The 27,967-nt window shown below is 38.5% G+C and overlaps 1 protein-coding gene across 5 annotated transcripts in view; it reads right to left on the bottom strand.

Moving 5' to 3' along the window:
• Window positions 1-27,967, bottom strand: part of PCGF5 (polycomb group ring finger 5) — a 118,358-nt gene that overhangs the window by 17,234 nt on the left and 73,157 nt on the right. For 4 of the 5 annotated variants that reach the window (XM_065922899.1, XM_065922900.1, XM_065922898.1 and 1 more), the window contains 6 exons: window positions 15,537-15,633; window positions 11,321-11,376; window positions 11,148-11,207; window positions 8,210-8,358; window positions 3,269-3,367; window positions 539-628 (listed from right to left, as the gene is read on the bottom strand). In XM_065922899.1, the coding sequence (XP_065778971.1) occupies window positions 539-628; window positions 3,269-3,367; window positions 8,210-8,358; window positions 11,148-11,207; window positions 11,321-11,376; window positions 15,537-15,633 (551 nt within the window). The remainder of the gene's footprint in view (window positions 1-538; window positions 629-3,268; window positions 3,368-8,209; window positions 8,359-11,147; window positions 11,208-11,320; window positions 11,377-15,536; window positions 15,634-27,967) is intronic. The other variant, XM_065922901.1, reaches the window with a different exon arrangement.

Raw genomic sequence — 27,967 nt, 5'->3', positions numbered from 1 at the left:
ACTCCTTTGGGGTTTTAAAATAAATGTTCTTAGGTTTCTTTTAATCATTTCTCTCATATTTCCTGGGGCCTCAGGCACAATAATCTAAATCTGGTATCAGAAACCTCTGCAAACTCACTTACCCTTCGGTCCAATCTTATATTTTCAATGTAAAGGAGGTACCTGAAAAAAAGAGTATCTAGATTCTACCTGTCCTCTCTAGCACAAACAAAAATATCTTAACCATTAAACATACTAGTCAGGGCAGAACTTAGAAGTTTCCATATTTTATTGGGGTTTAAAAAAATTTAAGTACCATCTTGTCGACTCTAAGTAGAGCTCTGAACATATTCAGTTTTAAACTCACCTTAAACATAACAAAACCACATTTAACACAGACCTTGGTCTTATACTTGGGATCAGCTATCATGCAGTCACTGAGGAACCAGTTTCTTCTCTTTCCCTCATTTTTTTTTTTAAAGTGTCTCAGTAACTGTTAAATTTCATTAACATAATGACAAAGTAATTACACACACAGGTAAATATAAAAACAATTTACGTTTTCGCCTCTTAGTCGCCATCGTGTCATGTAGATGAACTCCATAGTGTGATCCTTCCCCATAATTTCACCATTGCACAGCACATCCAACTTTAAAAAGAACAGTTACAGATCCATTAACATAAGTAACTCTCAATTCATAAGAGTTTTACACATTTTTTTCAAAGTTCAAATAAGACTCAAATAGTTGTATCAAAATAGTAGTAGTATCCATTATTTGAAAAGAACACTGGATCTTTCTATGAAAAGCACTGGTTTGCCTCGTAGGTATTAACAATCATACATAAGTAACATGAACCACGGTCTGTCTTGTCCCACACACCTCTACCTCAAGTTCAGCACATAATTTGGAAATGCAGCATGAAGCTCCTCAGTCACTGTGCAGTCTCTGAGGCTTCAGACATGTTTCTGTGATTGCCTCTTACTGAATGAGAACAAGCTGGAAACCTCACGGCTCCTCCTATCACATTTACCTTGTGAATTCATCTCTCATTTGAAGGAGCCGCTTTCACTAGTTTGCATCTGCAGAGGGTAAATGAATGGCTGTGGGTATGTGATTTGGGGGGCCTTCCAGGCGTTCAAGTTGACAGAACAGTAGGGACCAGAGCACAGGCCTGAATCTCCCAGGGCTCTCCGTTTCTGCTTTGCTTGGTTTGTGACTTGCATAATATTGGGTTGGCTAAAAAAGTTCATTCAGGTTTTTCCTTACAGAAAAACCCAAAGGAACTTTTTAAGGGTTTTAAGTAATTCTTGTCTGGCTAGACAGAGAATAGAGTTTTTGAACTTTATGTATAAAATGAGTGTAATTCCAATTGTACTAGATAGATGCTAAATTATATTGATTTTTTGATGACTTATAGTGACATAAATGGACCCGCATAATGTTTTCCAGAAACTACTTTATTTTTAAAAGAACAAAGCAGATAATGCTGAGAGGAATTGGGGGCAGGAGGAGAAGGGGATGACAGAGGATGAGGTGGCAGGATGGCATCACCGACTCGATGGACATGAGTCTGAGTAAGCTCCGGGAGCTGATGATGGACAGGGAGGCCTGGCATACTGCGATTCATGGGGTCGCAGAGTCGGACACGACTGAGCAACTGAACTGAAAGTAGAGAATTCTACTTTCTTTATCTTGACTGTAAAATGCATAAGCAAAGAGGTAAAGGGGTTTACTTAGGATGCAATTACAATCAGGTACACTGTTCCTATTATTGTCATTTAAAAACCAAACAAACCATCCTGCCGAATAACCAATGCTGTTATAGAAGCTGCAGCTGTTAGGTATTTCATAAAATTACTGGCCTACTTGTAGGGCAGCAAAATAAGGGGGGGGGGGAAGGGTAAATATTAGTAAAATCATACAGAAAGTTCTTAGCATTGGGATAGAAAAAAAGCTGTCTGTGGAGTCAGTCTCTTCCCCTTCTATCCTTTTCTATAAAGAAATGTAGTAATAATGGCCAGCAATAGGACTGCAGGAGAGCAACAATTCTCTCAGTTCTAATAACTTCCTGAAAGTTAGAAAATAACTCAGTGAGTCACACCTGAAAGTAAGGAAATAAAACTGCAAGTGGTATTTTACAAAAAGAGAATAAAGAGCAAAACCAAATTATAAAGTTTCATTTTCTATTTCACTGTGGTTATAAGTCGTTTTTATCTTTTACTTTTTATCAAGTACATATGGGTTTGATTAATGTTCACAATTTTTTCCCCAATGTAAAAGCTGCTGTCTCTGGAAATTTTTTTTATATTTGTAGGACCAAACATATGAGAATTAATCCTTAATCCATAAATTAATTAGTCATTTGTAAGACATTTTAAAATAAGTTCAGGTTCAGAGGTTTCCTCAAAATACAGACTTAAGATTTAAACACAGGCATTGCCAGGTATTATTTTCTTTCTGCTATGATTGTTTATGTGAATACTATTGTATATAAGACTGAAAAAACTATGTTGCCTTTGATGCCTTTGTTTATATAGGAATCTAGCCTTGGTCTTAAAGGTTTTTTAGGTGCTACTAGTGGAACTCGGAAGGGAGGAAGAGGAAATTAATACAAGTTGTAAGACTGCCATTTGCATGGGTGAGAAGTGGTAGCCACATTCCCTCATTATGTTACAGCCATAGCCCTAGGATGATAAACATTCTTGAAACACTACACACATTACAAGCTGTGCTGTGTTCAACATCAAGGCAACTCACCTCTCCTGTAAAAAACTAGTATGCTACATTTATGTAGACACAGTATGCTGGTGTTACCTAGGGCTAAACAATATCACTTTTGCATACTGCAGAACTAAATGAGTATCAATTACAAAAATCCCTTTTCATAAAGCAACAATGTTTTACATTCTGAAAAAAAAAAAAAGTCTACAAAGAATGTTAAAATGGATTGAAAAGGTCTCAGACTGAAAACAAGAACATACCATAAAGCATGCAGGCATAAAAAAAAAGTATCCATTTTAGCTGGGATATTTATTTCAAGAATACTTAATGGTAAATATCTCCTCTAATTATAAAATGTTAAATTTGTTAAGTATCATGTTCTAGTCGGGACATTAAATTCAAAAATACAGATTACACAAATAGAATATTACATCTCAAAATTAAATTTTTAACATGAAAATAACCAAAGTTTCCACAAAATTAAATGTTTTCTTAATTTTTACTTTCGTTAGAATTCTCCTTCAGATTAGAACTATCAAAATAATTAGATTAGATTATTAACTTACCTCATAAGAACTTGGAAGTTTTAGTTTTAAACTTAGAAATTTTTTAATAGTTCCCACAGTTACACGTGTAGAACACCGAATGAATTTCTTCATTAAACCCTAAAGGAAATAATGATTATTAATGAAAATATTTTACTATGCCTTGGTTTTCTCATTTCCTTAGCAGTACTAATCCACTCATTAAGCTTAAACATCAATAAAATATAAGAACCAATCTAGAATGACCATCACAAATGAGGCTGTAGACATGATAAACATGAACCAATTTGTGAAAGAAAATTATATCCCCAAATCTTAACAATATTAAAACAAAAACAAAACCCAGCAATTGAATCTTTTAAAGATATAAATTGTTACTTCTATTTATGCTAGGAAATTAGGTCAACAATTTGGAAACGTTCCTTAATTCACAAAGTCAGAAAGTGGAACTATCCAGTCAAAATACATTCCTAGCAAAATATATTTCTAAGCAAAGACCAACAGAAACTAATCTATTTACAAATAACACCTGATCACAATTCAGATGGTAAAGTATCCATTAAGAAGAAAACAGAAGTTAAAAGTCACATCTAAATCAAAAGGCACTTGACCCATCTTGAATGAGAAGACTGACGTTCTAGACAGCGTGAAAACAAAAGTGCCAGACAACACACACGGACATCCTGTTGTCTGCTCACATCATCTCAGCCTCATCAAGGTTTCTAAACAGCTCTGAACAGCTTATGCAGACTTGTTAGCATGTGTCATAGGTCCCAGTTAAGTCATAGAATAATGTGAGGGTACCAGAAGACCCTTTAAGTGTATTTTCATCTGCAGGGAAGTCTAATGATAAAAGAACCTGTAGAAATGACCTGGTGTCACCACTCATAATCTTTTCAAAATTACTAGTAAGTATAGAGATCTCAGAAGAGTAAAGGTTTTAAAACTAGGCAAAAGCTTGTTTTTGGAATTTTTAATCCAATAAGGTCTGACATTAATTGCTAACAAAATTCCAGCTTGGATTATTTAATATTTGATGTGTAAGTACTTTGGAAATAAAAATATAATAATTATGCATTCTCTCCATAGAAATGTTATACTTCTATCAGATTTACTGCTTTTCCTATATATGGGCTATACTTTGTGTCCATTTTATCTCACAATTTTTTGTTGAAAACTGAACATTTTACTGTGGTAACACTGGAAATCAAATTCCTGCCTGCTCCTCAGGGAATCCTCTTGTGGCTTTTCCTTGTTTCTCATTATTTAATGACTTTTTAAAACTAATTCTGCAAAGTCTGTATTCTTTACAGCATGTATGTGGCCACTGAAGTTTCTACCTATTGGTCAGCTAACAACTGAACAGAGATTTCCTTGGAAGCAGTCAGATTCCCAGTCTTTGCTGAAGGACTCTGTATGAACTTTGGGGCCCACCTCTAACGCTTAACCACGCTGTTGACAACTCTACCCTGGCCTTCACTTCTGGCTTGTGCAGAACCTCCATGTCAGCCGAAGGTGAGGGTTTAGGGCCTATTAATGTCTTTTCTCAGCATCTACACAATCCTGTGTATATACGTGTCCTTCTAGATTCCTGTGAGTATTTTTGAGCTTCTCAAAGCTGCTATGTATTTCGATATCTGTAGACATCTCATTCTCTAGTTTTTCCTTTTAAGCCTTCTGGTTAAGTCTACTTTTTGCCCCAAATGTTATTTATGCTTCAGGCAGTCATGCAGTTACAACAACATTTATTTGTATTTAGTTCCCTCCTCCTGCTCCTCCCTAGTCCATGGAGAAGGTTTTATCCACTAGGCAAGCTTCAAGTCAGGTCTAATATAGACAACATTTTAAGTACAGTATTCTAGGACCCAATAGACAAATTATAATTATTTGGCAATTAGGCTTTGAAAGAGATCTACCTCCCTTCTGTCCTTTTGGTGCTTGAGAAGCTGCAGTAGGATAGTGGGCTGTGATTTTTACAAGGCTGTTTCAGAGCTGAGAGTAGAGGATGGGACTAAGGCAAGTTAAAATTATTCTTACCAAGAGTCAGCCATTTTTTCTTGCTCCATGGGTTTCTTTAAGGGTTTTAGCCTTTGGTTAACTATCAGATTTCAGAAAAAGTCGATTATGAAAACTTTTGCCAGCTTTTCCACTGATTTTATGCAGGAGCAAATTTTTGGAGCTCCTTATTCTAATAGTTTCACTGCGTTTTTGCTCCTGACTTCGACGTTTGAACTGCAGTAGGTATACCATATAAACAACACATTAACTACTCTACCACATTTGAGAATCTCATCCTACTACAGAGGAATGAGATGGTTTAGAAGGCTATAAAGAAACCTAGGAATAATTTTTATGCCTTTATGTAATATGTAATCCAGTCTCAAGGATAAGACACATACTAAAAAAGATAAAAGACAGTACCTGGTACCTTTAGAACACAAATACTGATTTAATAAATAGCAAAGTAAGCCCTAGTTGAGGAATAAATACAAGTCAATTTCAGGAGGGATTCACCAAGGTGGGAGGGGGGAAAAAAATCACAAAATATAGAAGTCTCTTGAATCTTGACAGAAGTCTTGGACAGTGGTGAGAAGAAGGAATAACATGCCAAAATGAAAGGATTGTTCAAAGTCTTAGGGGTTTTAAATATTCTTAATATAAACCTTTATATACTCTGGATGCAAATTCTTTGTCAGATACATGGGTGCCAAAATTTATGTTGGTGCTCACAGATAAATGACAATAATCATATTTTGATGATTCACTGCCAGGAATTATGAAAAATAAACTTACAAACATAGGGGTTTTAATGAAAGACCTTGAATGCTAACACAAGGAGTCAAGACTTGATTCTAGAAGGTGGCGAACTATGGTCATGGCCCTCAAGCCAAATTCAGCTGTCCATCTATTCTCATAAGGGACGTTTAACTGGAACGCAGGCAGGGCAGTTTGCTCACTATCATCTATGGCTGCTTTAGTGCTAAAGTAAGTCAGCTGAGAAGTTATATGCAACAAAGCCCATATAGCCCACAGAACCTAAAATACTTACTACTTGACCCTGATAGTGGCTATAACTGCTTGTACACACTCAGGCTGCAGCCTCAGCCCTGGATAATAAAAGAAATCAAGAATACAGGAAACACTTCAGACTACTTTAAAAAATCTAAATATAATGTGAGCAGCCCTTAGTAGACTGAGGGAAATTTTGCAGGACTTATGACTGGTTGAAGGGAGAGGAGGTCAAAAATGTCTTAAGAATTTGAATTTCTATGATTGGTCAAAAGATGGTAGTGATAAGGGAAACTGCATGTTTGGAATAAAGTTAGGTGAAAATACAGTATAGTGAATTTGTCTTTAAATAGGTGAAGTTTTATGTATTAGTGAAACTCCTAGTTAGGATACTAAAAGTAGTTAGAGATATAATACTTCAACTTGGGAGTGATGACAGGTGTGGAAAGGGGGATTTAAAAATTTCTTTGCATAGTTGGAAGTCACAAAAAATAGAAGTGACCTCCTAGGATGACTACAGAGAAAGAAGAACTGAGTTGGGGGCTAGATATTAGCCTATACTCACACATATCAAGCAGAAGACAGGAAGAAGTCAAGTCAGTAGGGACAGTATAGGAGTGGCCAGAGAGAAAAGGTGAGAATCAGGAAAGCAGAGTACAAGTCAGATAAGCTGTGAAAGTTGTTTTAAGAATGAAGGCACAAGAATGAAGAAACGTCTATAAAGGAAAGAGTGAAAAGGTACAAGCTCAATTGGAATGGTGAGGTGTCAAAGATGCCAAACAGTATCAAGGCAGGGGGTAGTTAATTTTTCAGATGAATCTGAAATTCAATGATTTAGAACTTTCATATTAGAAATCCTGCAGAGAAGTAGACTTCTCATTTATTTATGAAGAGATACTCCACTTTCTGACTGATTCAATTTTCACTACAAGATAATAACTGTATATATTAGCAAGCTAAAGGATGATCATCATCTCCATTAAGAAGAACCTCCCCCAAAGAGGATTACAGAAATGACTGAGAATCAGTGAGAAATGTAAGATCAATAAAAATTCTTATGCAAAGAAGGCTGACAAACAGGAAAGGCTGCTGCAGCAGAGCATGAGACGCCAACAGAGAGGCCTTGAAGGATAAACAGGAACGGAGGCCACTTCTCTAACTACTGCTGTACTCTTTTACATGTCTTGTCCAACCAATCTCTTAACTAAATCTATTATCTTATTTTATCATAACTGTTTGTATGAGTAAGACCTAACCAAAGATCCCTGAGTGAAAAAACTTACTATTTACATCTTTGCTCATGTCCATATAGTTGATAATAGTCACTGAATCACTATGCTAATGCGTATTTCTTTTTGCAAGATGCTGGGAAAGCTTAATCAGCATTAAGGAATTCAACTCACTGGCTTACAGATCACACAGAGGAAGTTAAGGAAAAGTTCACAGGTACTTTATAACATCCATCTAAACCAACTATATTGTTCATAAAATGTATTAGCCATGACGTGGATAGCTTTTTGAGTTGCAAATAAAAATAGAGAAACAAAAGAAAAAACTAGAAGAGGATGAATAAAAGGGTTGAAGATGCTGTGTGTCACGAAATGACCCAAGTCTGAGTCGGTGACCACACTTAAAAAGGGAAAAACAGTGTATGTAGGTGAACTCCCAACAAAGGTATAAAAGGAGATGGAAGGAGAAATGCAGGTGTGATTCTCCACATTGGCCACTAGGTGGTGGCATTGACCCGGGACGGTTCAGTCATGAGGGTTAGAAAACAGGAAGGAGCCTGAAGCAAGCAACTGCTTGGCAGCTTGCAGGCAAGGGAGTATCAGAAAGTGACGTTCTATTTGTTTACATTAATAAAAACTTTGAAAGCAAACATTCTGAGACATTGGGAAAATTTATCAACAAGTTATAAAAGATTATTTAAAAAAACTGTAGTCGTCCACTCACCTTTACTACATTGTCCCCTGATTGTCCATTATTTCGTAAACAATCTAGACATATAGCGATTTGTGGGTCACTTCTGTGATAGTCTTTATCATCTTGATTTTCATCACCTTCTTCATCTGCTTTAGGCTTGTCAACTTTTGAAGTATCATCTGTATAATTTAAACAAACGCAAGTTAGATATAACTCAAGGTTGATTTTATAGTTAAGCAGTAATACACTAACCATGAGAACAAAAATCAAATTCAAAAAACACTTTCTTAACAGTTCTTGATGAAGAATAACCAAAAATTTTAGTGCCTTTAAAATGTTCCAAGCAACTCAATAATGGAAATATTTTTAAAAAACCCTTAAGTGGCTCATGAGCATTGCTTACAAAGTCTAGGCTCACTGGCACATCCAAATGAAAAGATTTAGGACTAACTATATTTGGTCACAAAATGACTGCCATTAGTGATTAGACCACTTAGAAATTGACAGAATATAAAAATACTTCCACCCTGGAGAAGAAAATAGCAACCCACTCCAGTATTCCTGCCTGTAAATTCCATGGACAGAGGAGCCTGGCGGGCTATATTCCAGGCGGTCACAAAGAGTCAGACACAGCTTAGTGACTAAACAACACAATAATATATATTTGATAAACTAATAATTTTGAACATATGCTGTTTAAAGAAATGTATAAAATGTTCTTTTAAACTACATCATTTAAAAAGTTCAGTCAACATATGTAATTAGAATTTCAAGTTTGTATACACATAATAAAGTGTTTTTGATCAAAGAAAAAAATACTTCCAAATTCTACATTTATTCAAAGTTTAAAACCAAGTAAACTAAATATTTAGTAAAACTAAAATATTTAAGTTCAAAATTTCAAATTATTAGATATTCTTATATAAAATCAGCTAGTGAAATAACAAGTAGAATGAATTAGCTTTTTTAGCATGCATGTAACTAACATATTAAAACACCATCAAAGAAATCTGAGAATATTTCATATTATAATCAAACCTATTTAACCTATGGAATGCCAGTAGGTTACATATAATGCACATATATTTAATGATTCATTTGTTTACTGAGTGCAAACTCTGTTAGACTAAGCCTGAGGGAACAACACTGAAACTAGAGTGTGGTCATCCTCACTCTTATGGTGTCAGGCTATGAAAGGAGGTACAGGCAAGTAAAGAATACAGACGGAGAAGTTAATAAAGAGTCTGATGTAAGAGGTAAGATAGGCCAAGTGGGCACGTATAACAGAGGTGGAAATAAACCCAAATTCTGTGGTGAAGCAAAGATTCAGGGGAGATTTCCAGATAAAATATAAGCTGAAACTTGAAAGAATGAGCCAGTCAAGCATTACAGTACAGAAAAGCCCAGGAAAAAAAAAACAGACCAGTTAGATTAAAAAAAAAAGATGAGTTAGCTCCTCTGTAATGACTGTAGTAAAAAGCATTACAGATGTGTGGTCCAGGGGAGGAGGGAGTTCTCTTCTGCCTTTTTATACGGAAATCACCTAGAAAGGTAATTTGGCCTTCTATGAACCAAGCTCCAGCTCCAAGAAAAGGTCCAAACCTTTCACCCAAACTAAAGACCAAATATGATAAAACTATTTTAAAAAGACAGAAATATGGGGGAAAAGGAGAGAAACACAACTCGGGCTGCAGTCCTTCACTAGTCAGTCTGTAAGACACAGTCATGGACTAACCTGACCACACAGCTTCTGAGGACAAGCCCTGGCTCCTGTTGTCTTGAAAATGTAGTTAAAAACTGGAACATTCAGTCAATTTTACCTATATTTTCCACTATGGCACTACTGTATAAATTGCAGTTTACACCTGGGTAAAATAAGCCTTTAATTAAGTTATTTTTTGCCAGGCTTGGCTTCTTTGCCCATTGCAGTGTTTTAATTATAGATTAAACATAATCCCTTGCTACCTTACTCCAATCATTCAAAATTATTCTCAAACTTCCCCTGCTATAGGAAGCCAGTCCTGCACAGTTAAGCTGAACTAAAAAAAAAAAAAACTCTGATCCCCATTTTTCATATGAAAAGAGAAAGCCACTTCAATGATATGTATGTAATCAACAATCCTATGACTCTTCTGGGAAAACTAGGGGTGGAAGACTGAGCTCTATAGAAGAATGAGCCTATAAAAACACATACATCCTTGAAAACTTTCAGTGGTATTCAGGCCATCCTGAAACAAATCTCATGTTAAATGACCAAAGGACACTTCTTCCTTATAATTTCAGATATGCTGTATTTTCTTTCCTGTGAATTGTATACGTACTAAAAGCCTCTTCTCTACCAGTAATGTCTGCCACTTTCCTTAATTATTAAAAATGACTCACTGCTGAATCTCCTGGGACCTAAAAGGCAAATTTGAACACTTAATATAGGTGATGGGGAAAGTTCCCACAAGTACCTAGAAATATTTTTCAAATCTCAGAATATATAAATTTGTATTATTGGAAGTCTACCTATGAAAAGTTAATTCTAGATTATCAGAGCATAGCAAGATCCTCTGATCTGGCTTTCAGCTACATTCAAGTCCCTTCTCCTATTAAATATACAAAATAAAATAAATACAACCATAAACCCCTCACTATTCAGTTGCAGGCTATGGCCATTTCTTCAATTTCCTGTAGCTCTTTAGCTAATACTGCTATAAACAATGGTCATTTTTCTGTTTTATCTCCTTTTTCTCTTCCCAGTTTCCTCTATTTCCAATTTCCTTCAATTGGACCGATCCAGATTTTACATGCATTTACACAAAATCTCATGATTCTATATTAAAAGTTCGTAATCAGAGAAAAGTTCATAATATAAAGAGGTACATAATATTGTACAGAAGAAATTTGAGCTTGGAGAGAGAGATTAGCTCACCACAGCTACAAAAAGCTAAGAAATTCCAACAGATAGAAGTAAACAAGTCACCTTGTCCATTTTCTTGAGGCTTATTTTTCTTCCAAAATTCAGATTCACGCTCAAGTTCTTCTAATTTAAAAGAAAAACAGTATAAAAATAATAGAAACAATCACAAAATCTTTAACAGAAATGGTGATCTTACAAAACACAAACAACCTGCAAGAATTCAAAGAGTAACTTACGTTCTCGTAGTCCAGGAACCAACTTAAATATAATTTCCTCTAGTGTGTTATCCAACCTTCCAAAGAGGAAAAAAGAGAATATACTAACAATAAAGACATTAAAATCCAGTATGTAAATTGTTTAAGATTTGCATCTCACATGTATTACAAAATATAGAACATATGGTTTCAGCACAAGCACCACACCCAACTACTCTGTAGGTGGAACACATTTATTTCCAGCCTGTCCCAGTAGCGGACAGATTATACAAATGGTCCTGTCTCCAGTTCTCTCTATAATCTACCACTCTGAACAGGACTGTGATTAAGGGAGGGAGTTTTTTCCTCCACCCTGAGAATATGGGCTAGCCTTGAAACATGCTCAGGCCGAAGAATGTGGCACCAGTGACATGCTGAGCTCTGAGCCCAAGCCTTATGCCTTATGCGGCACATCACGGGCTTTGGTGTACTTTCTTGGAACCCTGCCACCATAAGAACAAGTCTGGAGGATGAGACACCATGTCCTGGAGAGCCAAGCTGCCCAGGTAAGGCCATCTCAGACCAGTTCCTGGGCAGCCCAACCAACAGGACAGAACCCAGCCAGGATCCGCAGAGCAGTGACCCACCAGCCTCTGACTGCAGTCACCTAAGTGGGCCCAGCCAAGACCAGCAGGCCCACCTGGATCTGTGAACCACACAGAACTGTGAGGAATCAAAACTGCTTTTAGTCTCGTTTTCAGCATGAAGTTTAGGTGTGGTCTATTATACACCAATAGCTGATCCAGCCACTTTCAATATCTCTATGACAACTCTGGTAGAGAAAGAAAATCTCCATTCCTATGAAAGAAAATCTTCATTCTGTGAAATTGAGACCATTTTTTCCTATATAAAAAACGTAATATTGGGGACTTCCCTTGTGGTCCAGTGGTTAAGACTCCATCCTTCCACTGCAGGGGGTGCACGTTCAATCCCTGGTTGGGGAAGCAAGATCCCACATACCAAACACCAGCATGGCCAAAAAAAACCTAGCACTATCTTGATACTGTTTTTATTTCCTTTCCCTCCTGTATCTGAGCATAACTCCTCTTTCCATGACTTTCATTTCCTCATCTTGCCGTCCTGCTCCTACAGCATCCTTTCCTCTCATCTCCTTCCTCCTGCTCAACTGCAGCACTCTGACAATAAACATGGACACTTTTCTCACGTCTAGAAAACCACCAAATCCTGGCTTAACCAATCGTCTTCTCAAGCTGTTAGCAGATTCTCAACCTCTTCTTCCAACTGGAAAACTTTGAAAGCATAACCAACATTATTTCTGTCGTGTATTTTTTGCTTCTCTTACTTGACAGACCTTCCCAAATCATCCATAACTTCCATCATTGAAAAGATTTTAAAAGAAATTTTAGAGTTAAAATTTTAAACTTTTTAATTACTTTTAAAGTCATTTTTCTCCTCATGCTCTGCAGCAGTTTGTCAATGCTGCCTAGCGATGCCTCTTTGAAAACTTCCTTTCTCGATTTTTCTTTTTTCCTATCGACTTTCTCTGTTCCCTAGATATTCTTCTTTTTTCAGCTACTTCTGCCTCTGAGTATTCTTCTTTGCTCTGCTCTCTGTACTCTCTGACCTTTTCTACATACTTCCTTTCCTGAGGATCTCATCCACTTTTGTTACTTCAAAACTAACATACAGGCAGATCACACACACACACCCCACCTCTCTCTGTGAAGCTCAAGTTCCATGTTTCCAACAGATGCCGAATATCTCGAGCCCCTCCTTTTGTTCATCTATGTCAAGACTTGGTCTTCTTCAACAGAACACCTCTGAAAACCTCTCTTTCTTTTTTAAAGTTAAATGCAGAAATGATACCATATCACTCCCAAACAGGCTCAAAACGCAAGCGTTTTCTTAACCTACCTGTCTCTCTTCTTTACAGGTTTACTCATCAAGCCCCAGATGGCCCCTTCTCAGTATTTCTCCCACCCAGTCTTTCCACACTTCCCATCCTTCTATTCAATTACCACCCTACTTAGAGGACAGCACAGTGACGTTCTGCCAGACCTTGACGTGTTCATGATGAATTTTCCTTAAGCACCAAGCTGATCATTACTTGCCTGCTCAAGAACTAATTTCTTCCCAACACCTGGCTTAAAGTGTTCTTATAACTTGAGTCCAACCTACAAATTGTATCTGGTGCTACTCTCTTGTCACTCTTCTCTGGCCAACTGGCTTAGTCAGTCATCCCTAATGATGCCTTGCCTTTTCCAACCTGTTTTTCTCCCTCCTGCTCTTCATCCTGGCTCAAATACCCTTTTCCCAGTCCTACTCTCCAGCCAAACCAATGTTACCTTATTCTTCAGGACACACATACTAACTCATTCACAAAGTTTTCCCAGTCTATTTAAAAGCTGCAGTATTTAAAAGAAGTATTATTTCTCTTCTTAATATTTGTTTTATCAATGTAATACATATATTAACACATAATTTACAAATCAAACTTCCCCTTAACCTTAAATGTTATATTAAAATATCACATTTTCTTGCCCCACCCTTCCTATTCCTAATTCCTACAACCCCAGGTACAACCACTTTCAAATCCAAGCTGTTTCTATTAGTATTTACTTTCATATTTCTATACATGTTACAGATAGAGAAAAAATGAAGCCATTCCTTTTTTGCTGTCTAGATTTTTCTCACCTCCTTCTGTGGCAGATAAGGTTTTAGCTCTCCTGATATCATCCCGCCAGGCCCCTGTCCTCCCAACATACATTCTCCTAACTCTCCTCTTCCTGGTGGTGTTACTGCCACTTTTGTGTTTAACAATGAATGTTTACAGGATTATGATTATATAAATATTCACAGTGTACCCTGATTAAAGATATCCCCTTGTTCAACTTTTTTCTTTCCCTAGAGTATAGTAACTATTTACTTTTCTTCAATTTCTACATACCCATTCGCCAATTCTCTAACATGATTTCTTCTTACTATGTACAAACAGAGACTTCCCTGATAGCTCAGTTGGTAAAGAATCTGCCTGCAATGCAGGAGACCCCGGAGATTCCTGGGTCGGGAAGATCCACTGGAGAAGGGATAGGCTCAGTTCAGTTCAGTTCACTCACTCAGTCATGTCTGACTCTTTGCAACCCCATGGACTGCAGCACACCAGGCCTCTCTGTCCATCACCAGAGTTTACTCAACTCCGGTGTTTACTTTTGGAGTTTACTCAAACTCATGTCCATTGAGTCCGTGACGCCATCCAACCATTTCATTCTCTGTCGTCCCCTTCTCCTCTTGCCTTCAATCTTTCCCAGCATCAGGGTCTTTTCAAATGAGTCAGCTCTTCGCATCAGGTGGCAAAAGTATTGGAGTTTCAGCTTCAACATCAGTCCCTCCAATGAACATTCAGGACTGATTTCCTTTAGGATGGACTGCTTGGATTCTACCCATTTCAGTATTCTTGGACTTCCCTTGTGGCTCAGCAAGTAAAGAATCAGCCTGCAATGCGGGGGACCTGGGTTTGATCCCTGGGTTGGAAAGATTCTCTGGAGAAGGGAGTGGCTACCCACTCCAGTATTCTGGCCTGGAGAATTCCATGGGCTGTGTAGTCCATGGGGTCACAAAGAGTCAGACAGGACTGAGTGACTTTCACCCACTCACTCACTCATGTACAAACAGATTAGGATCTTATACAGCACTTCTAACTTTAAAAATATACGACTACATTTCTTTATATTATTACTATTTATTTGGTATAATGATTATATCATTAAGAAAAGGGTAGTCATTTTAAAAATTCTTTTTGGTTTTACATAAATGTTTGTACACTTTTAGAATATACGATAAATTTTTAAAAATTAAGAGTCCCAAGATTAGTATCCCTATTAGGTCTGCCCTCTTCCCACTACCATGTAGCTCAACAAATATTGTGTAGAATACTATACTATTCTATACTGTGTAGAATAATAAAATACTGAAAATAACTACAACTAAAGTAACCCTGAGATCCTGAGATAAAATTGTAATTTTTAATTTGGAAATATATTTCTTAAATATTTAATACACACAGCCTTATTTTTCATTTCTTCTTAATAAAATAAATTGAAATAAAATGCTTTAAAATGAAAATCAAAGCCTACATTAACTGAGTCAAGGTGCCAACAAATATTATGATGCATAATAAAAATTATTAAGAGCTTATATAATTATTTAAGTTAGAGGAAATAAAAATATATTGACATACCTCAGCATTTCTAATGGGTTTGTCTCATGAACCTGGTTGCCACACCTTGGACAATCATTGCTATCTTCAAAGTGCTGGACAATACAAGTCTTGCAGACTGAGAAGAAACAAGATGTTAGATTATAATGTATCACTTGAACTTAATATAACTAGACATAGTCCCTAAAAATTATTTACTACACCTAAATACTATTCTTTAATCAAACTTTATAAAACCTTAAAATGATAACACTATTTAAAAAACACCTGAAATAAAGCCTACTGCCACAATTTAAAAATTAACTATTTTGATATTTGTTTTTCTTAAATGTATTCACAAACCAAACAATTTATTCACAGTATGTAAAAAAGTTGATGCATAAAAACAATAGATTTTCTCATTTAAAGAAGTAGAACAAGGAAAGGTAAAGGCTGGTAAATCTGAACTTATTTCTTTTGCTAAAATTTTACTTGAATGCAATATAAATAGTACTTAATAATACTTGAGAGTTCTCAACATGCCTGGATTCGTTTTTATGGGCACGGTGCTCCTGGGACAAACCAGGAGTTTCAACAGAACTTCTGGCCTGTACAGAGTATGATGTGTCCATGCTCACAGAACCATAATTCCAAGGGCCACGAACTATGGCCAGTGACATCAAGCTGGTACAAACACACAAGAGGTAAACCAAAAGAACCACTGAGGATTAATTAATTAATTAAGATGTTAAATAAAGCTTATTATAAACAAAGACAATGGAAATATGATTTGTGGCTTTTTGGGCACCAGTCTATAAGGTCAACCTCTCCTCCAAATAATACTGATCTTTCTGGTTATGCCTCTCTCCCACCTTTTCCCTAAGCTTCTTATTTACCAACTTTCTTGCCCCAAAACCTCAGACATAAACAGCAGCTGAACTGTAAAAAATTTTCAACCCAATTCCCTATCCCAATGCCCCCTCTTCCATTTTATTACCCTGTGTAATCTGAAATTTTCATCTGTACAGATCAGCTCCCCCTTTTACGACTTCATTACAAAATACTTTTCTCCCCTCTGCAAGCCCTGGACTATCTAAAAGCAGTGAAAGTTTATCTATACGACTGACCTTGAGTAAACACTAGGATTCCTACCACTGAGATTAGGTCTGAAAATTCAAACTTATCACACACACTGGTCAGAGAAACAATGGTTGGGGTAGACTTCTCCTAGGAAACTAATTTTCAAATTATCAGTACATACAGTATTTCCTTTCACTTATTTATTCATTGATTCAACAGCCAGCTTCCCTGGTGGCTGAGAAGGTAGAGTCTGCCTGTAATGCAGGAGACCTGGGTTTGATCCGAGTCAGGAAGATCCCCTGGAGAAGGAAATGGCAACCCACTGCAGTATTCTTGCTGGAAAATGCCATGGCCGGAGGAGCCTGGTGGGCTACAGTCCATGGGGTCGCTAAGAGACTAACACTTTCACTTTTCACTTGCAACAGCCAAGCATTATACTAGGAGTTGGGGGATGTAGGGATAAACAAAACAAAGTCCATACTCTTACGGAGCTTATATTCTATTTGGGAAGTCAAAGAATTTTAGTTAGTAATAAGTGATATGGCAACCCACTCCAGTATTCTTGCCTGGAGAATCCCATGGACGGAGGAGCCTGGTGGGCTACAGTCCACGGGGTCACAAAGAGTCGGATACAACTGAGCGACTTCACTAAGTGATATCTACAAAACAGACAAAAATGGTAGCGACAGAGTGCTGCAGGCTGGGAGCTATTTTCGGTAAGAGTGATCAGGGTAGGACTTCCTAAGAAGGTGACATCTGAGCATATTTTTATTGCTGGATGAGTACACCTGGGTGCCTTATTCTCTACATCTTTTTACCATTACATACAGCTATTAGGGTAATACTCCTTTACTATATTTCTCCCCAAATTTGTATGAAAATCAGTAGTACAAAACCCTAAAATAAAAAAAGCTTAGATGTGAATATTTCTGTTCTCCAAATTTCCTGGCCTCCAAAACATTCTGAATGTCTTTTTTAAAAGTTAATGTTTGGGAAGGAAAGGCTACCTTGCTAATCAATACTGAGGCAGAGGCGGGAAAAGCTGAATTCTTTAGCAGGTTGCTGGTATTTGTCCCTGGTTTTCCCAGAGACACTAGATAAATCTCTAAAATGTGGGAAAGAAGGCAAATAGGACAGATAAGAGGCAAGAATGAAGGGTATTAGGAAGCCTGATCCTGTCCTGAACTTCAGCTCCCGCCCTGGAGCTCGGATTGTGGTTCAAAAGGTTTATCATTCTCAGGAATTCCTGGTTGTCTCTGGCCCTTGGCCAAACAGAGAGGCACGTGACATGCCCAGAGCAAGTCCTCATGTGGGTCAGCTAGGAGGCTAAGGGCAGGAGCCTGTCCTCCCAGGGACAAAGATACTATCCAGGTTGATGCAGAAAGAAATGTCAGGCTCATCTGTCCAGAGGTGCGCACAGTTTCAAGAGTAAAGCTGCGTGAGGCCAAGGCAGCCTCCAGGTGCTCAGGGATGGGACCAGTAATCTGCATTCCAGATCTGGACTGATAGCCACTGGCAGCGTGTGGCTCCTGAGCACTTGAAATGTTGCTAGTTCAAGTTGAGATGTGCTGTATTACACACCAGATCTCAAAGACTGAGAATGAAAAGAATAATCTTATTAATGATTTTCATATTAAGTGATAACATTTTAGACAGATTAAATAAAATATATTAAAACTAATTTCATTTATTTAATGTGGCTACTAGAAAATTTAAAATTACAAAGGCGGCTCACATTTCATTCCTACTGTGCAGAACAGAGGGGGCAGAAAGCCCCATTAGGAGGCAACTTTACTTCTCACACAAACATGTGAGACACAGCATCTTATTCTACTTTTGCAGATACAGGAGAAGAGGTTCTTACAAGCCAGATAACCTGCCTTCCCTGCTGAATGGCAGCACAGAGACTTGAATCCAGGTTTTCTGGTAGGGAATCACAAATTTTGTCAGATTAAAAACTTTTTTTTAACTTAACAAAGGAAAAGAATGTAATGTAGAGATACAAACCCCCTCCCCGAAAAAACATCTTCAGCTTCTCTGCTAAATCCGACTACCAAGTAAACATGACAGGTAAGCCATCCCATAGGACACAGGAATTAACCTTACTACATAAAGTATTACATTAAAAGCATTACAATTTTTTTCATAGGCTAAGGCCCATAATTGTTTTTAATTCAAATTTTTTCTCAAATAGTTCATGAGAAAAGATGCTGAAATATTTCTATTCTAGTTTTCTTTTTTGTTTCAGATGATTTGGGTGGATGTCATCATTTTCATCAAAATCATCAAAACTTAAAAGGTTTATGCAATAGGCACCTTCTGATGCTTTTGAATTGTGCTGGAGAAGACTCTTGAGAATCCCCTGGACTGCAAGAAGAAAACCAGTCAATCCTAAAGGAAATCAGCCCTGAATATTCCTTGGAAGGACTGTTGTTGAAGCTGCAACACTGGCCACCTGATGTGAAGAGCCAACTCATTGGAAAAGGCTCTAATGCTGGGAAAGACTGAAGGTGAAAGGAGAAGGGGGTGGCAGAGGGTGAGTGGTCAGATAGCATCACTGACTCAGTGGACATAATTTGAGCAAACTCCAGGAGTCAGAGGAGGACAGAGGAGCCTGGCACGCTGCACAGTCCAGGGGTAGCAAAGAGACAGACACGACTTAGGGACGAACAGTAAAAACAGGCAACACTCTCAAGTGCTTCAAGATATAGTTGACGTAATTTAATGTTCATTACAACCCCATTAATTAGGTAATATTATCAGGCCTCTTATAGATGAAGAAATTGAATAGAGAACTTTAGAAATTTGCCAAAAATCATGGAGTCAATAAGCTGTGAAAGCCAGGACTTGAATCAAGAGCCCATTTTCTTACTCAATGCATGCCTATATGCTACATTTTCTTCTAATTTTATATCTACAGGTCTAAAGTATACAGAAAAAGAAAGCCTGACCCCTTAATTTGGGAGCCTTAAATATGTTCAAAAGGAGAATTCAAACTCCTTTAGTATCTTATACAATCCTTAAAATCCCAAGAAACTCTAGAAATACAACTCCCATACACTTTTAAAAGTTGTTAATAAAGCACAACCTTACACAAATTAGAACCTGAGAAAATCCAGGCCAGAAGTTCAGTGAAACTGAAAATAAAATGAGAATTTGTTTTCGCTCAGATGCTTTTAAAAAATCACTATAACACTAACCTTTGATTCCTAGTTTATTCCTTTGATTCCTAGTTTCCTTGCTGAAAAACATTTTAAAAATATCTTAAAGATTTAATACTAAGCTAATTGTCCAACAGCTATACTGGTTAACTCAGGTGGTTCAAGAATAATGTTTATAAAGGTCCCAGTCTGTTAAGACTGTGTGTGGAGATCAAATAAAGTCTTCACCCTCAGCAGCCACTCTAGAGAGACATGCTGGAGCAAGCAGAAACACCCGGTCAGAAAGGGACTTAGGCTCACCAAAGACATCCCCAGTTGGAAAAACACTTAAATGGCAACAAGTGCTAGCGCTTACTGAACACTAACCAAATAGCAGGTTCTGGACTCAGGGCTTTGTATGGGTTACACTGTGGAGCTACCATCCCCTCTGGCAAAGGAGGACTGCAGTACTGGAGAGCCTGAGCAGGCTGCCCGCGTGTGCCCGGCGGTGCAGCAGACATGGCGTCTACCCCAGCTGGACATCCAGCTCTAGGCCTAAAACCCAAACCACTCCGCTACGCATCTTAAAGCCAATACCATTTGGTCCCGGGCACCAAGATTTCATATTTTTAACTGATCTTTATATTTAGCTCATTACAACCCTCATTAAACTTCTGCCAAAGCTTACTACATGAAATTGTTTCTTTTGCTGCATCTTAGATTTGAAGTAGGCTGTTAAACAAATTTACAAACAGTCATGTGTCATCTGAAGCAGTGGTTTTCAAATTTTGATGGGCACCACAATCACCAGTGAGATATTTTTCTTTTAGAGAACAGATTCAGGGGCCTCATCCCAGACCAATTAAATCAAAATCCCTGTGGGATTGGTACCAGGACTCCAACTCTGCAAAGCTCCCTTACTGAGGTGGCCAGAAGACACCTGGGAAATCCTAGCCACCAAATACTTACTGGGGAATGCCTCAGTGAGGCTGCCCAGTCCAGGAGCTGGTCCTCTGCCAAGTCATAACCAGAAGGCACTTTGCTATTCACCATCAGGAAATCATTTTGACAGAGGACAAAACATAACCACAAGAATATGGGGTTAACGTGTTGTTTCCCTAGAGGGCAGGTTTACATGAGAAGCCCAGGTAGTACAGCACAGTGGTTCTAGCAGGTAAAAGACAATCTTGAGGCAGATAGCTCAATCTGAATCCTGGTTCTGCCATTAGGCAAATTACTCTGTGCCTCTCTGTATAGGGGGATAACAAGGATATCTATCTCACATGGCTCTTATGAAGATTAAATGAGCTAATACACATAAAATGTGTAAACGAGTAACTGGTAACTGCTACTTAATAAATGTGAGCTACCACTATAAATCAGCTTGCTGGATGAGCATAAAATCCTAACAAAAAGACATCAGCAATCGAATATTGAATGGCATCAGACCATGATTAGTTTGACATATCTATCTTAAGTAACAGATGATTTTGCTAATGGAACTTGAAATGTCTATCATATACTCGTATTAACTCTCTGCAGCCATATTCACCTTAGAGACAGTCTCTCAACCCAAGTATCAAATTGATGACACACTGCGTCACCTAAATGGGAACTGCCTATCTTTGCACATATGACGCTTCTTTTTCTGGGGTTGACGATCCAAGACTGATCAACACTTCTGCATTCTACACTCCTTCCTTAACTTAATATGTTTGATACAATTCCAGCATAGCCTCCTGGATATAGGAGACACCTTGTTGTGTCTCTTCCTGATCGCTTTCCATTTACCTGTTCAGAAGCACTATTTCTAAGTTGACTCCAATAGTTCAACTATTAAAAGGCTATTCCACATTTTAATTTTCAAATTCTTGAGGGGGGCAGGTTTGTCACAACAGGTACAAGGCCCATTAGTTTTTGCTATCTCACATGTATGGTCCACCCACATCTCTCACAGAAAACTAGCTTCCCAGCTTTGACGACACACAGTGAAAGTGAAAGTGGCTCAATCATGTCTGACTCTTTGTGACCCCATGGACTATACAGTCCCATGCAGTTCTCCAGGCCAGAATACTGGAGTGGTAGCCTTTCCCTTCTCCAGGGGATCTTCCCAACCCAGGGATTGAACCCAGGTCTCTCGCTTTGTGGGCAGATTCTTCACCAGCTGAGCCACAGGGAAGCCCTGATGACACAGTGATCCATAGCAATTTCTCTTTTACAGCACCAATTCTACTATCATGGATAACAAAACAGTAACAGTCTTTTCTCTCATGTCCTTGGTCATGTCATTCATTCGTAATCCTGTTTATTAAAAGTGATCAATTGCTGACTTTGTTAAAATCATCTGAATGTGTTGGTTTTCTCTCTCAACATAGAAGTATATTTTTTCTTACTTCCTGAAGCACATCACTATTTTTATGTGCCCGTCTTGATAACACTCATTTGACACAGTCTGCCTTCGAGAAATTTGTCTGTTATCTGCTAACAGTTTGTAAGTAAACTGTGGTCATCGGCAAAGAGAAGAGGCATCAGTTTGCTGCTTTTGATAAATATTTACATGTGAAACTGACATTATTTTTAAAGATTTCCAGAACAGCTGTAATTTGCTTCTATGAGGCAGGATCTCTTAGTTTTACTCATAAAAGGGACTAATGAACATCTTTATTTCTCTTACACGGCACAGTTCTTTCAAAGGCCTACATGAGTTAACAGTTTCATGGAGAACACAAAGGACAGCACTGCTTTCTATCCAGGAGACTGCTTTATTCTTGCTCTGCCATGACAGTGGGACAGACAGCAAGGCAGAGCCTGCTGAGCAAGGTTAGGAGAGTCCGAGACCAAGCAGGCCAGGAGAGCACCAAGTCCAGGGAGGCTTTCTACAGACAGGCTTAAGGAGTCAAGTGGGGCTCCAGGGGCGAGGACCACCATGCCCTCATTCCCTCCTTGTCGGCATGAATTCCATGGCCCACGAGAAGAATCACTTCCACACACAGACTCTGGATAGCCCCGCTACTACAACTCTTCTTTCGTCATACGTGATCAGGTAAACTGTCAACCTGGGCTATATCCAACTCTACACACTCTGCTCTACAAGATTACAGCAGAACACTGTGGGAGAAAAACATGCACCATGCTGACTGGTCTCTCACCTTAAATTCATGACCACGACCTTCAAAAGTGGGTCCTTCATCTGCCAGGTGGTCACACTCAACACCCTAATTCCATATGCTCTTCACCAATATTTATAGCTCAGCTGGTAAAGAAGTCCTCCTGCAATGCAGGAGACCCTGGTTCAATCCCTGGGTTGGGAAGATGCCCTGGGGAAGGGAAAGGCTACCCACTCCAGTATTCTGGCCGGGAGAATTCCGTGGACTGTATAGTCCATGGGGTCGCAAAGAGTCAGACACAACTGAGTGACTTTCACTTTCACTTTTCTCCTCTCTCCTTGAACTCCCATTTTTACTCCCCTATCACTACTCTACACTGATGACCTCACTTTCTGTTCAACTGAAAACAAAAGGAAAGAAGGAAAAAAAAGCGAAGTAGAATTTGTATCACCACACATACTCACTCACTAATATTTAACCTTTGTGGTCTTGCCTGTTTCCAGAACTTGAACGTGTCCACCTCTGCTCTGTTCCCTAGACCCTGTTCCCACGATCTGAGCACACTGCTCCCCTGCTTCTCCCTCTCACCTGCATCAGTCTTCTGCTATCCACTGAGGATTCCCATCAACATTCATACACGTTATTTCCCCATCTATAAAAAAAAAATCAAACTTCTCCTGACCCTACTTTCTGAGTCAACTAGCACTCCATTTCACAGCTACCTATACTTTAATTCCTCTTTTCCCATACTTTCTCCACCTTTTCTTTACCTTCATTAAGGCAAAAGACGTATATAATCATTGTATAATTATCCAAACATTTCCATCCTCTCACACCCACCCAGACTTCTGCTCCTGAGGACTGAACTGAAAGTGCTCAGGTTATCCATGTGTCTGCACTGTTCAGCGTGACCATCTCTCCTTAATTCATTCTACCCGACATGGCTGACTTGGCTGCTCTCTGCTCCTGGATGCTGTGTGTGCTTTGCCTCCTAGGATCCCACACTCTGTTTCCTCCTACCTCGCTGTCTCCTCTTTTTTGGTTCCAGGGTTAGTCTTTGGTCATCTGCCCTTCTCTACACTCATTCTCTTGGCACTCTCACTGATGAAATATGATCTAAATTCTGATCCTCTCCAGATTCATGTATCCAGCTCCCAGTGGGCTGGGATCAAATATCTGATAGGCTGACTCCTTTACCTCCTTAATTCTGTTCAACTACCACATTCTTAATGAGCCCTTCCCTCACAGACTTAAGTGGTCATACCATCTCACTGACCACCCAGTTAGTTACCTGTACTCAGCTTGGACTTCCCTGTTTCTGTAACATTTATCATCTGAGATCAAATTGCCAACATCCGCTGGATCATCAAAAAAGCAAGAGAGTTCCAGAAAAACATCTAGTTCTGCTTTACTGACTATGCCAAAGCCTTTGACTGTGTGGATCACAATAAACTGTGGAAAATTCTGAAAGAGATAGGAATACCAGACCACCTGACTGCCTCTTGAGAAACCTATATGCAAGTCAGGAAGCAACAGTTAGAACTGGACATGGAACAACAGACTGGTACCAAATAGGAAAAGGAGTACGTCAAGGCTGTATATTGTCACCCTGCTTATTTAATTTATACGCAGAGTACATCATGAGAAATGCTGAGCTGGAAGAAGCACAAGCTGGAATCAAGATTGCCAGGAGAAATATCAATAACCTCAGATATGCAGATGACACCACCCTCATGGCAGAAAGTGAAGAACTAAAAAGCCTCTAATGAAAGTGAAAGAGGAGAGTGAAAAAGTTGGCTTAAAGCTCAACATTCAGAAAACTAAGATCATGGCGTCTGGTCCCATCACTTCATGGCAAATAGATGGGGAAACAGTAGAAACAGTGTTAGACTTTATTTTTCTGGGCTCCAAAATCACTGCAGATGGTGACTGCAGCCATGAAATTAAAAGACACTTACTCCTTAGAAGGAAAGTTATGACCAACCTAGATAACATATTAAAAAGCAGAGACATTAGTTTGCCAACAAAGGTCCATCTAGTCAAGGCTATGGTTTTTCCAGTGGTCATGTATGGATGTGAGAGTTGGACTGTGAAGAAAGCTGAGTGCTGAAAAATTGCTGCTTTTGAACTGTGGTGTTGGAGAAGACTCTTGAGAGTCCTTTGGACTGCAAGGAGATCCAACCAGTCCATCCTAAAGGAGATCAGTCCTTAGTGTTCACTGGAAAGAGTGATGCTGAAGCTGAGACTCCAGTACTTTGGCCACCTCATGCGAAGAGTTGACTCATTGGAAAAGACCCTGATGCTGGGAGGGATTGGGGGCAGGAGGAGAAGGGGACGACAGAGGATGAGATGGCTGGATGGCATCACCGACTCGATGGGCATGAGTTTGATTAAAGTCTGGGAGTTGGTGATGGACAGGGAGGCCTGGCGTGCTGCGATTCATGGGGTCGCAAAGGGTAGGACAAGACTGAGTGACTGAACTGAACTGAATGTACACTCTGACTTACTGCCTACTATGTTGCTCATCACAGTAACTATGTTACTATCAGAGTAACTATGTTACTATGATGTGTCTCCTGTGCCCAGGCTAGTACTGTACCTGGAGGAGGAGGTACTCAGTAAATATCTGTGGAACAACTGAGGATACAAAAGTTAGGAATAGCAAAAGGAGTCATGATTTTAGTACCTACAAGTGTACTACAGAATCAAGTCAGAAATAAGCCTACATTTTCAACTAAAGCAAGGGAAGAGATTCTGAGTTCACTAGTTAATTTTTTTTTGACAATTAAAATGAGTTAAAGGCCTTCCCTAGTGGCTCAGTGACAAAGAATCTGCCTGCCAGTACAGGAGACACGGGTTTGATCCCTGGTCTGGGAAGATTCTACATACCGCAGAGCAACTAAGCCAGTGTGCTACAACTACTGAGTCTGTGCTCTAGAGCCCACGAGCTGCAGCTACTGGGCCCACGAGCCACAACTACTGAAGCCCGAGTGCCTAGAGCCCATGCTCCACAACAAGAGAAGCCAGTGCAAGGAGCAGCTCCCGTGCCTCAACTAGAGAGCAGCTCTTGCTCACCACAATGAGAGGAAAGCCTGTGCAGCAACAAAGACCCAATACTGCCAAAAATAAATAAATTAAAAACATTAAAATAAATGTGCTAACTCAATATAAGCTAAATAGTTTTCTAAAATAGAATGATTTTCTATTAACTGAGTAAAGATATGCCAGTGGTTGAGCATTCTGAGAGAATATAGCTTTGTTCACTGGTTCTTGAATTTCTGATATATAGTAATAGACTAGTCTGGTAAAAACTGATAAGCTATAAAACACCAGCAGTTAGGATACATCTCCAGAGTGTCCAAATGGAAATGGTCTTCGGTCTCTTCTACACTGGCTGCACTCTGCTGTTCATAATGTCTACATTCAACCTTTGTGCTACATGCTTAATCATACCTGCACACTGACCACAATTTCTCAGTCTGAATACTGCTGGCTTTTAGGTTACGTATTTTTTTCCTCAATCCATCATTGGTATCAATTCCAACTCATCCTGACCTATATATAATTTATTCTTACAAACCAATACAGAGGACAAGTTCATTTATTTGTTAACCCCTAGTTTTGTCTTTTAGTGTCCACTATCAATCTCTGCTCTACTGTTCATTCTTTACTATCTAAGACAGAGTTTCAACAGCAAAAAGAATCATACATCCGATATGATTCTTAACATTATTACTAATGATAGATGACACCTAGATTAAGACCTATAATTATTGTTTCCTATTTAAAAAGAACCATCAAAATGAACACTATAATCAACTTCATGAATGACTAGTTGCTGCCAAAATACTGTTTGAAACATGTAACATCAATGTTACTGGTGACTTCATCTCTACTACAACCCTAGACCACTGTATTTGCACTTACTTAAACTTTTAAGTACAACTTCTATTTAGGCCTTTGATTATTGCTCTAAAAACAAGTCTTGACTCAAAATCCAATTTTATAGAGAATACAGTATTGGAAAGTTCAATTTATATCTCTTCATTTTAAAGACTATCATTCAGAATTATTAATAAATTCAGATCCTGATTGGGTACATAATGATAGGTATACAGTCATGGAAATACAGTTAGACTTCCTATATACATTTTTAAAATTCACATGCTGCTTAAAGAAATTATAGAAAATGTAAACTACCAGAAAGAAGAAGAAAATCAGCAAATATCCTAATTTATTGTGAAGATGTGCCTGGAGTCAGATATTTGGATCTCAGAACCTAGCTCCAGCACTTATTAGCTGTGTTATTTAGCCCTTCTGAGTCTTGTCTCTGTGAAAAACCCTGGCATAAGAATCTGAAATACTCTTCCCTCAAACCTCTTCATAGCTCGCTCATCCCTATTATTTACAATCTCTGCTGAAATGGTAACTTCCAAGCAAGCCCTCACTCTGTCTTACTTTTCTTCACAGCATGTGTCATACATGGAATCTAAAATTTTATCATGTGCTTGCTTTTTGTCAGTCTCTTCTATTGAAACATAAATTCTAAGAGGACAGACTATATCTGTCTTGTTTACTGCTGTCTTTCCACCGTCCAGAGTAATGAATGGCACAATGTAGGTGCTAATAAACATTTGCTGACTGATTTAATACCACCTAACTAGAAGGGTTCTTGGGAAGATTACATAAGGTAATGCATGTAAAAGCCCATGACCCTCAATAAGACATTCAATAAATAACAGCTACTGTTTTAATTTTATTCGCATTCACTCCAATTACTATATGATTAAAAGTACAAAGTGCCTATGTCTAGAGATGCTTGTATTATTAACGTCTGGTCCAAAGTATGCTTTTCAGACTTCAGTGCACCACGGAATCACCTGAAGGGCTTGTTATTACAGTTTCCAGCCCTCTCCCCCAGAGACCCAGATCCAGCCACTCTCTGGGCGGGCCCTAGAGCGTGCACTCCTAACAAATTCCCCAGTGATGCTGCTGCTGGTTGGAGACTGCATTTTGAACAGCAAGTATATGTGGCATAAGATTTTTAAACACTGAGTATTAACATATCAAGAGTTCTCTGTACTTTAATAATTGTATATTTATGATACTTGTTCAGAAAACAATAAATGATGGTAGCACTTCAAGT

The sequence above is a fragment of the Muntiacus reevesi genome, chromosome 2 (genome assembly GCF_963930625.1).
Source record: "Muntiacus reevesi chromosome 2, mMunRee1.1, whole genome shotgun sequence".
Taxonomy (NCBI): domain Eukaryota; kingdom Metazoa; phylum Chordata; class Mammalia; order Artiodactyla; family Cervidae; genus Muntiacus; species Muntiacus reevesi.
This window is presented reverse-complemented; position numbering and strand designations above follow the sequence as displayed.